The 17,305-nt window shown below is 36.2% G+C and overlaps 2 protein-coding genes across 7 annotated transcripts; one reads left to right on the forward strand and one right to left on the reverse strand.

Moving 5' to 3' along the window:
* Positions 1-887: 887 nt before the first annotated feature.
* Positions 888-2,658, forward strand: LOC136212318 (GRAS family protein RAD1-like). The gene has a single exon (XM_066002768.1). The coding sequence runs from the start codon at positions 943-945 to the stop codon at positions 2,440-2,442; it is 1,500 nt and encodes a 499-aa protein (XP_065858840.1). The 5' UTR covers positions 888-942; the 3' UTR covers positions 2,443-2,658.
* A 2,237-nt stretch (positions 2,659-4,895) lies between these two features.
* On the reverse strand, positions 4,896-15,736 carry LOC136221025 (uncharacterized). Of its 6 annotated transcripts, none has more exons than XM_066008868.1 (13): positions 15,285-15,736; positions 15,105-15,167; positions 14,845-14,989; positions 14,594-14,739; positions 11,775-14,193; positions 11,179-11,669; positions 11,022-11,102; positions 10,065-10,220; positions 9,733-9,896; positions 9,346-9,493; positions 9,132-9,254; positions 8,112-8,199; positions 4,896-6,265 (listed from the first exon to the last, which is right to left on the reverse strand). In XM_066008868.1, exons 5-13 carry the CDS (start codon positions 13,951-13,953, stop codon positions 6,057-6,059), a joined length of 3,639 nt encoding a protein of 1,212 aa, XP_065864940.1. In that variant the 5' UTR covers positions 13,954-14,193; positions 14,594-14,739; positions 14,845-14,989; positions 15,105-15,167; positions 15,285-15,736; the 3' UTR covers positions 4,896-6,056. The 6 variants fall into 6 exon arrangements, with proteins under 6 accessions (XP_065864940.1, XP_065864938.1, XP_065864939.1 ...); XM_066008866.1 differs by having other exon boundaries at positions 11,179-11,693; XM_066008867.1 differs by having other exon boundaries at positions 11,760-14,193.
* Between the last annotated feature and the right edge of the window lie 1,569 nt (positions 15,737-17,305).

Raw genomic sequence — 17,305 nt, forward strand, 5'->3', positions numbered from 1 at the left:
AAAATATAACTAACTCCTCAAAATGACCGTTAACGATCTCAAAATAAAAATATTCAAGAATTAAAGTTGTTCGGAACGAAATTTACCATGAAACCACATTTTTTATTTTCCAATATCACATTTTTTTTAGCTTTCTCTTTCTAAAAATTGATGCTTTCACCTAACCAAATAACACCTAAATGACATCAAAACAAAAAATTTCAAGAATTAAAGTTTCTTAGAAATATCATTAACTCTTCGAATGTTTTATTTTGAGATCGTTGGCGGTCGTTTTGAGACGTTGAGTGACCACCAGTGTTAAAAAGTGTAAAGTTTTTTTTTATATAGAAGTTGGGACGATACAGTGACTAGAGACCTGGAATCCCAACTAGGTCGGCACCCCAGGCTCACGCACTGTAAAACCCGATATTATTAAAAAATGAAAATAATAGCGTATAACAGGGAGAGGAAACGAAAGAAAACAAAAACAGTAGCAAAAAATCAACGAAATCTAAAATGACCAACATTACAGAGTGGTCATACAATTAAGAATTGAAGTTCAGTGACTACAATGTTAAAATGAGTAAAATTCAGTGACTATGGGTGTAATTTACCCAAAATATTTTCCACAAGCAATTCCTCAAAATTCAGTTGGGAATTTAATACCATAACTTAGACATTTAATAACAACTTTTCAAGAAATTATGTACATATAGTTGGTTGGTTGGTTGGTTGGGTTGAGTTGGGTAGGATTAAAATCCTCTAATTTGCCTGCTAATTAATTATTCCATTTTTAGCCTCTTCTTAATGTCAATTTCCAATTAAACAAAACCTTAGAATAATCTCAATTCAACATGGTTATATATAGAAAGTTGCAAAAAGATCAAATTTTTATACTCTTAAAAGACTCAACTCAAAAACCCTTTTCACTTCTCAATCTTCTCCTCCTACCCTCCAAAAATCATGGAACCAACAATTGGTGATCATGATTTTGCCATTAGAAGGTTTTGTCCAGCAAGAATGGAGCTAGAACAAAATGATGATGAAGAAGCTATGATAATGAGTGAGTTTGAACTTCTCTCTCCTTCAACACAAGAGCTTGATCAATTAGTCAATAGTTTCATGAAAAATGATGATGACGATGACGACCATGATGAAATTTTGACATTTTCTATGTTGGAAGATGTTTTTCTTGATGATGAATTAGATTTGAGAAATGGGTCAATTGAAAAAATTGAAAAAAATGAAAAATTTGGGTCAATTGTGGTTAGTCCTAACGTGGAAGTGGTTAGCCATGGTGTGAACCAAGGTCTAGACTTGGTTCACTTGTTGCTAGCTTGTGCGGAGGCTTTGGGTTGTAGAGATACCCAATTGGCTAACTCATTGCTTGACCAAGTTTGGGGGTTAACTAATCCGTGGGGTGACTCGTTACAAAGAGTTTCGTATTGTTTCGCAATTGGGTTAAAGTCTAGATTGTCACTTCTTCACAATAAGTTCCTTTTCGGGAGCGATTCATCCTTTCGGGATGCGGGGAATGTTTCCGCAGAGGAAAAGATTGAAGCTTTTCATCTTCTTTATCAAACAACTCCTTACATTGCTTTTGGGTACATGGTTGCTAACGAAGCTATATGTGAAGCATCACGAGGTAAAGATTCAATTCACGTAATTGATTTAGGGATGACCAATACTCTTCAATGGCCTTCTTTGATAAGAACTCTATCTTCAAGGCCGGAAGGTCCGCCTCGTGTCAGAATAACTGGATTACTATCACTATCACCTAATGAAAACTTGCTCCAGATCGAGTCAAGCATGAAAAATCTTGTGGAATACGCTAAATCATTAGGTGTCTCTTTACACTTCAACATGGTATCAGAGCCAGTAACACCATCACTCCTAACTAAAGAAACTCTCGGACTAAAAGAAGGGGAAGAAGTGTTTTTCAACAGCGTAATGCGATTACACAACTTCGTCAACGAAAGTCGAGGCTCCCTCAAAGCAATCCTCCAATCAATCAAGAAACTAAACCCGACTCTCCTAACAGTGATCGAGCAAGACGCGAACCATAACGGGCCCTTTTTCCTCGGTCGGTTCCTCGAGTCACTCCACTACTACTCCGCGATCTTCGACTCCCTCGAGGCTAGCTTACCACGGGAGAGTCACGAAAGGGTGAAGATTGAGAAACACCACTTCGCGGAGGAGATTCGGAACATAGTAGGTAATGAAGGGTCAAGTAGGATAGAGAGACATGAAAGGGCAGATCAATGGAGAAGGCAGTTAGGCAGGGCAGGGTTTCAAGTGATGCCATTGAAATGTATGAGCCAAGTTAGACTTATGTTGTCTGTTTATGGGTGTGATGGCTATACATTAACAAGTGAAAAAGGTTGTTTGCACCTTGGATGGAAAGGAAGACCAATCATGCTTGCTTCTGCTTGGCAACCGAACTTGACGTCTCCCCGTTTATAAAATAGTATCAATTTTTTTATCAATTTAGTTTCGAGTTCCTTTACTGAAAACTAAATTAGTACATTTTACCAACGTTAAAAGTTAAAACTAAAATTGTGATATTTTGTACTTCGAGACTATTTTGATAACTTATCGCTAATAATAATAATTAAGTGGATTATGTTCCACTTTGATTATTAGTTCATCTTCAAAGTTCTGGGAATTTCGTTTCTGATATTTTCTTGTAAGAGGGCCTAAATTTTTTGGTTATTGCAAAATGCAATACATTAATTATATTATTATTTTCTTTTGCCCTTTCTATCGTAATCTTTTGGTTGGATGGAATTAGAATAAAAAAAAAGTTAAGAAAAGTTGAAGGAAAAACCCGGTGATTTTGCGGTTTGATACTTTGAATGGTGCAATTTTGGTAGTCAAGAACAATCTTACTCCTAACGTTTACAAGTTGGATCAATTTGAAAAATAATTCATCAAACTGTCTTTTTGATCATAAATCTTGTCATCTACACTTTACATGCAAGTCATTCTAAATAAAAATATGGTTAGACGGGAAAATTTTAAAAAAAATAAAAAATATAATGTCTTTTGTACGAGTTGGGCAAAAAAATTCAAAATATTTCAACGAATTTATAAATATTAATCTCCAATTCTATTATTAAATCACGGGAAATATGAAATCTTCTTTTTCAATACAAATTGATATGCAATTAGTGCAAAATAAGGAACAAAATATCTATGTTTTACAATGATATCTGGAATTGACCAAATTTGCCAACGTTAGGGTAAAATTGCTCTTAGCTACCAACGTTAGGGGTGAAATTGCATCATTTTAGATGTTAATGGTAAAATTGCTCGTGGATATAAACGTAAAATGTATTTTTGTACCTTATCCCTTAAATTTATATGAAAAAAAAGTAAAACAATTGTAATATAATACATCATAGTGATTTTATTTTACCCTTTCTAAGTTGCATGTATTAGATTTTTTATTTTTTTTTATTTGAGGAAATGTATTAGAAAATTTTGGGTTAGGCTATGCTTACTTTGTTTTTTCCACCATTGAATGGTGATGAACTTTGACAAAGTAAGCTCATCCAATAGTAGAAAAAACAAAATAAAGTTTACTTTGCCAAAAACAAAATAAGCATAGAAGGCACTTAGAATCTTTGATCCGGTGAAATTAGAGATCACTGTAGCCAACAAAACTTGTTGTTTGTGAGGAAAGTAATTTTTTTTTTCTGGGCAGAATGATACATGTGATTTTAATATACAAGGAATTTTTGGTAATACTTTTAAAGACATGGATATCTTTATCCAATTACTTGTATTCCATTTCGGAATGAAACCTTTCTTTTCGTGCATTAATTTTGCTTTTCTAAATGTAGATAAAAGAAAATTGATTGGAAAAAAAAGGCTTAATGCATATTTACACCCTTGAACTTGACACGTTTTATCTATTGGCACCCTGAACTTTTAAATAACCTATCGCACACCTATAGTTGGCTTTAAAAACCTATTGCACACCTATAGTTGGCTTTAAAAATCTATTAGACACTTATAGTTGGCTCATTCGGACTTTCTACACATAAAATCGTTGATCTTTCGTCTTTAACGAACGAGGTGGTGTGCGTGTTATAGAAAAAAAGAAAAGCGTGGGAGTTCGTTCGGTATGTCACCTCATCCGTCAAAGACGAAAAATCAACGATTTTGTGTGAAGGAGGTCCGAATGAGCCAACTATAGGTGTGTGATAGGTTTTTAAAACCAACTATAAGTGTACAATAGGTTTTTAAAAACAACTATAAGTGTGTGATATGTTATTTTAAAAGTTCAGGGTGTCATTAGGCAAAACTTGCCAAGTTTAGGTGTGTATATATGCATTAAGCCGAAAAAAATCTCTTTTTACCATGTCATCAACTTCACCCATGGTATGGAAATTTCCCTCTAACCTTAACAATTTTACTATATTCTTTTTTAACATCCAAAACCACACAGTTGGAAGCACAAAACTACATATTGTACAATCTCTTCAAGTCGTCTAAAAACTACAACTGACTCTTGAATTTAAAAATGTTACAACTAACACCCATAATTTGTTTATTTTGAACGAATAACCGCTCAAATAGGTTAATATTTGTGATTTTGAGATTTTTTTTTTTTTTTTTGCATTTTTTGTTAATATACCGACAAATTAGTTAAATGTAGTAACTAATGTTTTGTACATCTTTTATTTCTGTTGTAATATTATGTTAATGTTTTTTTTTTTTTTTGGAGTTATATGTTCCAAATAAGCAACTTTGGGGTTTATTTGTTTCAAATAAACAAGTTGAAAGGGTGTAATGTTTTGAAGTTTATAGTCGCAGTTTTTGGACAATTTGAGGAGCCGAGAAATATGGATCCTTTCCCCTCTATACATGGACATAAATTGTGGAGACGAGAAGAGAGTTGACATTTTAAATTGACAATGATGAAGTGCTGAACACCCTTTTATTGTTTAGGGAAATCTATACATACACATATACATACATATACACTTCCATTATGAAAACATCAATGGAAGTCAATATCTCACTAGAGTTATAACATAATACAAGTAGACTGAATTTGGGATTTGAGGTCTGGTTTAATATTAGGGATATAAGGATCAATTTCGTTCCTAAAGTTATTCCGAGAATTCAATTTTCTACTCATTGTACAAAACAACTCAATTTTGCTCCCGGGGTAAAAATCCTAGCTCGATTTTACCCTTTTTGAAGGAATTATATCGCTATCGATATTAACATAAAAAAGGGTAAAACTGAACTAGGTTTTCTACAATGAGGGGATAATTGAGCTAAAATTTTGGCTAAAAGCATTATTTGGCCCTTCCCATATAAAAAAATGTTGGTACGAGCATCTGATCAATGATTTGGTAATGTTTTTACCCTCCGACCTATCAAAATCAATACAATATGAACCAATTTGGACAGAACTATCACACAGCGAAATTTAGCTTTTGATTGTACATGGTGAAACCGAAAATTATAAAACAAGTGGCAAATAAAATCCAAATGTGTAATTTACACACGAATACACTTGTTTTGCGATTTAGCTTTTGATTGTACACTGTGAAACCGAAAATTCGAAAATTACAAAACAAGTGGCAAATAGATCCAAATGTGTAATTTACACACGAATACACCTATTTTGCTATTTAGCTTTTGATTGTACACTGTGAAACCGAAAATTACAAAACAAGTGGCAAATAAAATCCAAATGTGCAATTTACACAAGAATACGCTTGTTTTGTAGATTTAACGTTCCGCTGTGTATAATAAAAGCTCAATTTCGCAGTTAGCTGTCATAGTTTCATCCAAATTGGTTCACATTTTTATTGATTTTGATACCTAAGAGGTAAATATTACCAAATCACAAGTAAGGTGCAAATACCAATTTCTTTTATAGGTCAGGGGCCAAATGATGTTTTAATCCCTAAAATCTTTATCTAAAGGCAAAATTGGATTATTTTGTACGACGAGGAAAAAATTGAACTTCTCTAGAAACCATAGGGTGAAATTTGAATCTTATATTCTTATCCCTTTAATAATGCTATGATACAAGGGAAAGGAACTTCAAACCATTATTGCTTTGGTGTCTTGTGTGTATGGCCTTTGGTTTGGCTGGCTGCTGCTGCTGCTGCAGTTGACATTATGCGCAAACGACCAGCGATTTCTGTGAAGGAAGGCCTGGCTGCTGGATTAGGGGACCAACACTGCTCCATTAGTCTTTTCCATTCTGGGTCACAGAATTTTGGAATGGTTGGTCTCAAACTGTTATTTACAATTCCACCTGCACGTAACGAACAATTTTATAGACCCGTATCAAGCACAAATATACAGCTAAGCTCATAGTTGTCAAAGGCGCAGAGGTTAGCGCCTCTGTAGGTGTGAGGCGGGCGATGTCAGCAAACAATTTTAGAGACCCATACCAAGCACAAAAACACAGCTAAATAGGGATGTAAATGGGGCGGGGCGGGGATTACATTCCCCATCCCCGCTCCCCGGCCTATCGGGGATTCCCGTCCCCGAAACCTAAACAGGGACAGTTTTGTCCCGCGCGGGGATCCCATTTCCAGTTTCATTATGTTTCTTTTAATATGTATAAAACTTTTATTCTACTTTTTCTCCAAGGTGACATTTGGCATAGTATACAACAAATAATAAGATTAAATTTGAGTTGAATGGCCGAAAGAAAGAATAAAATTGATCTCGCCTAATAACTCTAAAAAGAATCACAATATATATATATATATAAAAAATAAATGTTAAATGGGGAATTCACGAGGATCCCCGAGAGGCCCTGATGGTGGATTTGAAGCTATTTCTGGGTTGGTTGTGTTTTTTAGTTCACTCCGCCAATCATAATGGAAAAAAAAGTTCAGACATTGAAGACAGTCCGCTTGTCTGAAGGGGAACTTCTTTCGCTGACAATCCACCTATTAGACAGGCGAACTGGTGCCTAGTGGCGAGTTGTCCTACTCTTGGAGCAACTGTCACCACCAGTCTGCCTGTCCAACAGGTGAACCGTCAAAGAATTTCTAACAAATATCTTTAGCATGCCACTATAACTGGCAGAGTGAACTAAAAACACCACAAAACCAGAAATAACATTCACCATAAATAAAGAAATAGTTTGGGGATTAACCACAAATGTGTCAATCTCCCCATGAGTAGCTACACAAATGCACTTATGAAACTTTTGTTTATTGTATCGTACTATACAAGACCTTTGAATTGTTTTAGAATAGGTATCTGTGGTAGGGCTGTTACAACAATACATTTTACAGAAACAACATGCCTGACGCGACCCTTCTGACGCAATTATCACTTTTGATGTATTTATGTCATATATAATAACATATAATATATAGAGATCACATAACAGAATTAGGACACGACAACACATTTTGACACTCATCAAACCATTATCATTCTCCTTTTCAAATGATGTTATGACTTGATGGATAAAAAAGCATCCTGAAGCAAACGATGAAAGTAACTTTGGCCTTTTTTATGCATTGAGGCCCTGATGTGGATTTGAAACTATTTCTGAGTTTGTTGTGTTTTTAGTTCACTCCGCCAATCATAATGCCTTTCCAATTCAGACATTCAAAACAGTCCGCTTGTCTGACAGGGGAACTTCTTTCGCTGACAATCCACCTATTAGACAGGCGGACTGTTGCCTGGTGGTGAGTTCTCCTACTCTTGGAGCAACTCCCACCACCAGTCTGCCTGTCTAACAGGCGGACTGTCAAAGAATTTCTAACAAAAATCTTTAGCATGCCATTATAACTGGCGGAGCAAACTAAAAACACCACAAAACCAGAAATAAATAAATAGTTTAGGGATTAACCACAAATGTGTCAATGTACCCATGAGTAGCTACATAAATGCACTTATGAAACTTTTGTTTATTGTATCGTACTAAACAAGACCATTAATTTTTCAACCAGATTTCTGCTAGCGGGGCTAATTTTTACCAGTGTAATATACAAAACAAAACAATTGAAAGGTTTTCCGACACGACACGACACGACACAACACAATAGCCTCCTTCAGTAAAGCTAACACGATTTGATAGATCTGTTTCCAATATTAAAAAGAGAAAGAAGGGATGGATAGTAGTAGAATTCTACCTATGATTGCACCATAATGCATGTTGGCGTATGGCTCCTCACCAGTGAGAATCTCCCATAGGACGATCCCGAAGGAGAAAACATCAACCTGAGGTTTTTTGTAAATTAATAATTAAACACATGATTGAAAAAAGAGATGATAAAAGTAACAAAAACGAAATCTTGTAAAACAACAAATTTGTGCCTTCCTCTTCCTAATTAGAGATTATACATGCAAATTCAAATTCCTCAATATTTACAAAAAGCTTTTTGTGAGAGCCTCTAGTCTAGAAGAAACTCATTAAAGAAAAGTTGAAACTTGCCATGGCTGATTGCTAATTCATTAATCTTTCACACAAATAGCGGGTAAATCGCACCAATGGTCGCTTAAATTTGGACAAATCTCAAAAAGGTAACAAAGTTCATTTTGTGTATCAATAAAATAACCTAACTTTGTTTGTAACAATAAAGTCATTTTGAACATTTTCAGGCCGAATTCTCGCTGCAAATGTTGACTAGGATGCTTAGTCAATTCAACTAGGCCACGCTACATGTATTAGTTTACTGCCGCATGACATCCATTTACTACGTTAGTTAGGTTAACTGAGGTAAAATGAAGGTTGAGGGGTAACAGAAAATGAGCGTCACATGGCAGTAAATTAATATAAGTGGTGTTTACGTGACCTTGTTGAATTGACTAAGTGTCCTAGTCATTATTTCCACCAAGAATTTGGCCTGAAAATATTCAGAGTGATTTTATTGGTACTATCAGAGATTAATATAAAAGATGTTGTTGGGCCTTAACTATTAGCTTAAGCTTTTAGTTCAATTAGTTTCATGACATGGTATCAGAGCCTCTTAGACCAAGTGGTTGAGGGTTCGAATCTTGGCATTCGATGAGTTATTTTATTGATACAAAACAAACTCAGATAGCAGCACACTTTCCAACATCCAAATAACTTGACAATCTACACGGAAAAGAAAACCAACTCTTTTTCTTTTGTATTTGTGAGAACAAATGATAAACAGCAACAGCTATACCTTATCTGAGACCTTGTTGCTGCCACCATTTAGCAGTTCTGGTGCCATCCATGGGAGAGTCCCACGCACACCTCCAGAAACCAAAGTGTTTCGTTTAATTTTTGACAGGCCAAAATCACCAACCTGGGAAATCCTTTTTGTTAGAGTGGTTGGAGAAATAGTACAGATCTGATCTCTAATAAATAAAATTTTGCTTAATATCATTTTTACTCACCTTGCAGATTGGTCTTTGGGGATCTTTCAAGTTGACAAGCAGGTTGTCACATTTCAAATCAAAATGCACAATATTCTTCGAGTGCAGATATTCCATTCCAAAAGCAGCATCCATAGCTATTAGAAGTCTCTTGCGACGATCTAGATACCTGTAAGGTGAAGATGAGGTCAAGGAAGAAGTTGGAAAATATGACATTAACCATCTCCGCATGAAAATGATAATCAGTAAGCCACTGGAGCAAATTCGAAATGCCAAAATGCTTTCCAGGGGGGACAAAATAATACTGCATCCCTTATCTGAATAAATGAATTAAATTTCAAATTGCAATGATAATCCAGAGAGGTGGCAGATACAAAAGAAACTAAAGACTAGTTGAACGCGTAGTACCTATCCTTCTTCAGTAACACATGCCTAAGAGAACCATCAACCATGTACTCGGCCACAGTAGCTAATGTTCCCCCAGGTCCATCTTGCACCACACCATAAAATGCTAGCACATTGGGATGATGAAGCTTTGAAAGGATTTCAGCTTCCCGCCAAAATTCGACAGTCTGAGCATGACAATGAAAATAGATTATGTAATCTCACATTAAAGAGAAAGGCAAAGTCTATCTCGGATGAGCTGAAGAACAGGAGAATAGATAGAGTTGTCTCCTGTATTGCCTTCTTACAATGGTCTTATGTATGATAAAAATGATAAATAACTAGCCAACATTTACCAGTCTCTCTTGCTCTGATGATCGACCCGTGAAACAGATCTTCTTTAGCCTCTTAATTGCAACATCTGATCCCCTCCATTTTCCATGATAAACAGTTCCAAAAGTGCCAGAACCCAGTTCTCTCAGCTCTTCAAGATCATCATTTTTAATTATCTGCTGCATGGATCCAGGAAGAAGAAGAAAAAAAAAGAATTAAGGAAACCGGATTTTTTACCATTTCAAATAACTGGATTAAATAAACAAAAGAATGCAGGTGCAAAAAAGAAAGAAGGGATATATTATTTGTATATTTAATAATCTCTTCCAGTAAAAGAAAGGAATATGAGTAATGCTCACTACTGCCAAAAAAAGGAAGTTGTAGAGACACAGAATAAGCAGTTGTTATAAGAAACAAACAAAAAGTACAACTTGTCTACTCCCAATTCAAATAATGTTTACAAAGAAAAGAACCACAATATCCGTTCTGGAGCTTAGGAAATATATTTTAGCATGTAGGATGTGGCTCAATATTTTGAAGGACATCTCATAAGAGCTGCATTGACATTAAGATGCTTAAACATTAGTCTTAAATTAAATTCAGAAATACCATATGAACTATATGATCACTTGTTGTTACTTCAGAACTCAAAAGCATAAAAAGGCCACACAAAGAACAGAGAGAAAGGGAAGAAAAAAAACTTAACTGTATATTAGTGTTAAATATGCATCTGATTAGGAATACACAGCTTATTATTTTGGTGGCCCTTTTATTTTCAATATTAAAGCATGCTATTATCCCAAAAATTTTCTGATAATGAGATATCTATCAATACGGAAAGGTGCATTGCTAGTAGAACTTCTTCTGCAGAAATTTTTAATACTTTACGCATGCCTAGAAATAAATCTCTCTGAAATGTGAGAATAAGAGAGAGAACTCTTCTTTACCAAGATATGATATATGCAGAAAAAGTAGTATACCTGCAAATCACAGATGTCAACATCTAGCAGAGAGGGATCCATTAGAGGCAGACCAACCTTCCTATTTTCTTGCTTCCCACCCTAAAAGGATGAGTGAACTTCAGTTAGAATGCTGAGAAATAAGTTCCTGGATCAAATTATCATTGAGAGAAGATACCTCAGCGTGTGATTCCGGAGGTCTTAGGTTCTCCATCATCACACCAAACTGCATCGATTCACTGTCCTTGATTTGGGAATGATTAAAATCAGAAATAACTGTGGCATCTGCTAAATTTTTTCTATTGTTGTCATCACCAAAATTAACTTGGGATGATTGAAGGCCTGGTCCCTCTGTTGTCAAACCTGCAAAATCATAAGGCTTCTGATCTCCTTCTTTGACTTTTGCAAGAAAAGATGGAGTGCCAAGAGGATCCTGGTCAATAAGAGAGAGACCTTTCTGGATAAATTCTTGCTTTGCCAATTTCTGAAAATATGACCAATGCTTAGGCTCATGATTTTCCATCATAACGCTCATCCCAGCTCCATCCCCGTGAACTGGGCTAACACCAGAGCTATCCTCGGTAGTTATCTCTCTAGAGAATATTTCAGAAAGAAAATCACTGGAGAATCTGTCATTGAGATCTATACTGATGCCTGACTGCTTTGTTGCTGAAACACCAAGAGGGGAAATCCCTTGAGAAACATTATTAATTGAGTCAGTCAAAGAAACTGACTGGGAGTTTCCAGAGTTGTTCTTACCAAACAGACTCTTACCAGTTAACTCGTCCAGTCTAGGCTCTAGGGTTTCAGAGCCAGGATCCATATGGTGCATGTGAAAAGGCGCTTGGGATACAGCAGAATTTCCAGAACTAGTTTCACCCATTTCTTCCATCTGGAGTTTCTTATGGCCACCCGTATTGTAATCATGCCCAGCCTTAAGAACAGCATCTCGGCTTGCAGAGCTATTGGAACCATTTGGAACTGCAAGCTTGAATCCACTCTGCAGAACATCTTGAGAATCAGGAAGTGTCTTATTCATCTGAGAAACTACATCTGCGAAATCTTTATTCTTCTGGATGATGGGTTGAGGGTCTACATGCAATGGTTTTGCAGTTTGCACTGCATGTTCAGTATTAGGTGCAAGATTAGTTTGACTAACTTTTACAACTGATTCTGTAATTGACTTCTGTTCAGAAACATCAGAGTGCGAATGAGAAATAAGAAACTGGACACCATGCGAATCATCAGACTTTGATGACCTATTCATCAGCTCTACTTGATCCCTAGGTATTCTTTCGGAGTAATAAATTCTCTGAGGTACAGATGGTTCAAGATAGCTCAGGTCTATCAAATTAGAAACAGAATCACCAGAATCCAGGTCCAATGTACTGCTTGAAATGGAAAATTTATCATCTTCACAACATTTTGGAACCTGTAACAGATTAATAGCATCTACAGAGGAAGAGACATCTTCTGATTCCTGGCACTTCTCCCCGTTTTTTGAGGGCAGGGAATGAAGATCTTCATGAGCAGCAGTTGCAATGGGTACTTCATCAACTGAAATATCATAAGCCTTATCCAAGGGATGAGATTTCACAAAGTGAATCTCATGCTGAAATGAACCATCAGGCTTTGGTTTCAACTCATTTATCAATATCTGCTTATTCTGCACTTGAATACCTGACTGTTCCTTTAGACCTCCTTTTTGATGCCCATTAAGAGAGGTTGGGTAAGGAATTTCTTCAGATGGGGAATAATTAGAAGAATCATGGTGATACTGTGGCTGAAATTGCTGATTTCCCATATCCTCCATCATCTGCCCATGATAAAGCTGTGAATTGGAAGAATTTGGAGCAATTGGCTGAGCAGTTTGAAAAGTGCTAGTCAAAGGTGAAGAACTGACTCCAACAGATAAAGTTGCTGGCCTACTTGTCTCCCTGTCAATATTTGGTCCATCTAGCTCATTTAAATTGTTTGCAGAAGAGGTTGCCAGAGCATGTAGCATCGAGTTTCTTCTGGATCCGAAGTCCATGCCATTAACAGCAACAACATACTGAATGTTGGAATCAGATTCCATGCTTCCCATGTTAAATTGAGCATCCTCCAGGTCATCCATGGAGGACAGAAACATTCTAAGTTTTTTTGATCCTCTACTATCATCCTCTTCATTCCATTCCTCCATCATATTCCGCAGATCCTCATCACATGAAACAGAAACCAAGGCATCGAGATCTTCTCCAGGAAGCTGATATTTTATTACATGAGGTTGCCTATAAATTGCTAATGTTCTCTGCTTAAGCTCATTCCATAGAATGTCCCTTGATATACGTATAATGTGGGTCTCACCTCCAACATATCTGAGTTTCCCATCACCAGGACGATGTAGTATTGTGCCACCAAAGCTACAGAGAACCTTCATCTTCGACGACGAGCTACCTGATGCCACTGAGGACATAGAACCACGAACAACTTCTGGATTTTCATGTTGTGTTGAAATTGGTGGTGCTGAATGAACTAAATTGTAATTGCTTGTCTGTTCATACGGAAATAAATTTGTTCTCTCAGCACCTTTTGGATTTTTCGCTGGCTCACCTGCAGACCCAGTACGGACAGCATCCAATGCACCTTTTAGTTCCATATAAACACCAGCTTGAATGGGATCACCTAGAGCATTTGGGATGAGAGGCTTCTTATTACTAACTCGATCACGCATAAATTCAAAAGCAAACTCCTCGCCTGTCTGTATGGAGTAATTATGGACAGGTTTAACTTGTGGTACATTTACGTCAGGAGGTCTCGTATTAGTGTTTCTGCTACTTGTATGGTCCAGAAAAACTGCATGAGGAGCAGGCTGGAATGCTTCACGTCCAGGTTCAGGTTCCCTGGCATTATATTCAAATTGTTTACGCACATCTGACTGTTCCTTTCTAAAACTGTTTGGATTTCTCTCCATTTAACAATTTCTGATTGAGATTAACTCCAACACCAGATATTTACACGAAAAGGACTCACACGGTTGCCAATCCAAGACAGTTCAACTACAAACTCCATCCATATAAAAAGTCAATGACAACAATGAGATATGGAAAAGATGAACTCTCACACCAAGAAGTGAAACAGGAAATGAGATTCAGATGCTTCCCCAATCCCCAGTACAGTTGCTGTTAACTACATCTCCAATATGTTCCAAAACCTAAATTTGTCAAGGGATAACCAGAATCAGAAAACAAAGAATTCAAAATCTTAAAAGAATAATTTGCTGCACACATATCAAAGACGATCAAGAGCACAGAAATATAAGTAAAAAAAACGATCAATTTAAAATGATACAGCAATCTGAATTCATCATATCTCAGGAAAGAAATAAAAAAGGAAGGCTATATCGGAAATATGAGGATTACAATCCCCCACCAACCAAACAACCAAAATCAAGCAAGCAAAGTAGCAAATTATCAAACCAATAAGCTACAACTCCAAACACCATAGTAAAATAAGTGATCATATGGCATATCAAAATTAACTTGTACCAGATTGATACATGGCGACAGAAAACTGAAATTCAACATACATATGATAAGAAATCAATTACATACCACCAAAAGAGAAACGATACTCTTGAACATGGAGACATGGAACATCTGGAAAATCAGTAGCATGAAACTTCACCGGTGCCAAACACATCACTTAACTTATAAGTTACTAAATCTTACAGCGCCATAGTTCGCCCAAATTCGATTTTCTGCACCAAACATGGCAAGGCAAAGTCGAAAATCAGACGCGATCACTCCAAGAAGCAAAGAACTAATCGAATTTCAACGCATACATGAAAAGGACAAACTCAAACCTGAAGAAAGCTGCAAAATCAAATGCGTTGAAGACGGATTCGGCTAGCCGCCAGAAGCAACTACTGCATCTCCGGTGCCAAACACATCACTTAACTTATAAGTTACTAAATCTTACAGCGCCATAGTTCGCCCAATTTCGATTTTCTGCATCAAACATGGCACGGCAAAGACAAAATCAGACGCGATCACTCCAAGAAGCAAAGAACTAATCGAATTTCAACGCATACATCCAATTATCTACAAAAGGACAAACTCAAACCTGAAGAAAGCTGCAAAATCAAATGCGTTGAAGACGGATTCCGTTAGCCGCCAGCAGCAACTACTGCACCAAACATGGCAACGCAAAGACAAAAAATCAGACGCGATCACTCCAAGAAGCAAAGAACCAATCGAATTTCAACGCATACATCCAATTATCTACAAAACGACAAACACAAACCTGAAAAAGCTGCAAAATCAAATGCGTTGAAGACGGATTCGGCTAGCCGCCAGAAGCAACTACTGCATCTCTCAAGCAAAGCCAAGAAGAATTCATTTCTCTACTACTTTCTCTCTTAATTTCTATCATTTTCCCTCACTTTCTATCTAGTTCACAGATTTTGATTCTTCCATGCTTGTTTTCGTCTGTTTGCTGCTTATTTTATTTCAGAATAATAAATTAAAAATAACTGTTGCTCTCCTCACCATTACCGGAGCAGACAATCATCATCATCTGCTACTGCTACTGCTGCTGCCGGCTCTGCTCTGCTACCAATCAAGTGAGAAGGAAACTTCGGCTGCAGATTACGAAATTGTCTACCTTTTTTCAAATCTTATATATTTTTTTTTCCCAATAAGTTAGTAATCATTTTAAGGTAGATTCATACACACTTGCTTCATAAATATCTTGTTTGTCTGCTAATAATAATTTAAGTTTTGTCTAATCAATTTTTTTAGAAGCTCTGTTTATTTTTGTGTATAAATGACAAAAATTCTCGTAGTACATTATTAATATATATATATATTGATAACTTGTGAAAAAAAAAAAAAAAAATATATATATATATATATATATATATATATATTAATATAAAAATTTTTATATTATTTATTTATTTTTAAATTTGTTCTTATTTTATTATTATTTAATATGATATTTTTAAATTAGTATTTTTTTATGAAATTTTTAAATTAGTATTAAACGATTATGAATCTTGAAAGTATTGAAAATAGTTTTTTTTTTCATTTTATTCATATAATTGATTAGATATGGGTGTTGTTATCCCCAGTGTCACATTCCCACCCCTAGCCCCGTGAAATGACGAAAATACCCTTTCAGAGATTGGGATGGGAAAATGCTATTTTTTTTTACCTTCCGGACACGCGGGCGTGTGGCTATCACGCCTCACCGTGTGGTCGGACGTGATAGCCACACGCCTCACCGTGTGGTCACGCGTGACAACCACACGCCTGACCACAAGGTGAGGCGTGTGGCTATCACGCCCGACCACACGGTGAGGCGTGATAGCCACACGCCCGACCACACGGTGAGGCGTGATAGCCACACGCCCGCGTGTCGGGGAGGCAAAAAAAAATAGGCATGTTATTCAATTAAACCCGTAAATACCTGTAAACACTACACAATTTTAATTAAAACCTGTAAATACCATACAATTTTAATTAAAACCCGTAACAATAATATAAGTTCATGAATAAATATTAACTAAAATTAACAAAATAAAAATTTAGTTAAACTAAATTAAACAAAATAAAATTTACAACAACTAAACTTAACTAAAATTTACAACATAAAAATTTATTTAAACTAAATTAAAAATAACAAAAATTTAATTAAATTAAAAAAAAAATAATAATTGTCCTTACACCACACGGGCGTATGGGCATCGCGCCGTCACCATTATGAGGGCGTGAGGATATCACGCCGCACCACAGGTGACGACGTATGAATATCACGTCGTCGCCTGTGGTGAGGCGTGAGGCTATCACGCCGTCACTTGTGGTGCAGCGTGATGTTCATACGCCGCACCAGAGTGACGGCGTGATCTCCACACGCCCCATGTCCCGATTCCGATTTTGAATAACAGCAAAATCCGATGAAAAAACGTCCAAAAAACATCAAAATCAAACGAAAATACATATCATAGGTCCCTTTCCTTTGCCGCCCCTCTGCCGATCCATGTTTTCGTTGATAAATTAGTCCGGATTAGATTAAAGAGAGTTTAGGTTGCTTGAGAGGATTTGAGAATTCTGAAAATTGTCTAAAGGATATTTCGGTCTTTTCACGGGGCTAGGGGTGGGAATTCAAGGCTGGATATAGTAATTCACTTCGATATAAAAGTTGAAACAATTTTATATAATTTTATGCTTAATTTCATAATTTTTGAAATATTTTTCATTCACTTAAACAAGTTGTACACTGTTAGATTAAATTTTGATAATTTTATAAAAATTAATAATCAA

This window comes from Euphorbia lathyris, chromosome 1 (assembly GCF_963576675.1).
Source record: "Euphorbia lathyris chromosome 1, ddEupLath1.1, whole genome shotgun sequence".
Classification (NCBI taxonomy): domain Eukaryota; kingdom Viridiplantae; phylum Streptophyta; class Magnoliopsida; order Malpighiales; family Euphorbiaceae; genus Euphorbia; species Euphorbia lathyris.

What these genes read in the sequence shown, in the direction of transcription:
- LOC136221025 (XM_066008863.1), bottom strand. Translation starts at nt 13,953, where the DNA reads ATGGAGAGAAATCCAAACAGTTTTAGAAAGGAACAGTCAGATGTGCGT. An exon ending in CTCCGGAATCACACGCTGAG is followed by an intron (nt 11,103 to 11,178) that starts GTATCTTCTCTC and finishes TCATCCTTTTAG; the next exon opens with GGTGGGAAGCAAGAAAATAG. An exon ending in CCCAAAGACCAATCTGCAAG is followed by an intron (nt 9,255 to 9,345) that starts GTGAGTAAAAAT and finishes AGGATTTCCCAG; the next exon opens with GTTGGTGATTTTGGCCTGTC.
- LOC136212318 (XM_066002768.1), top strand. Translation starts at nt 943, where the DNA reads ATGGAACCAACAATTGGTGATCATGATTTTGCCATTAGAAGGTTTTGT.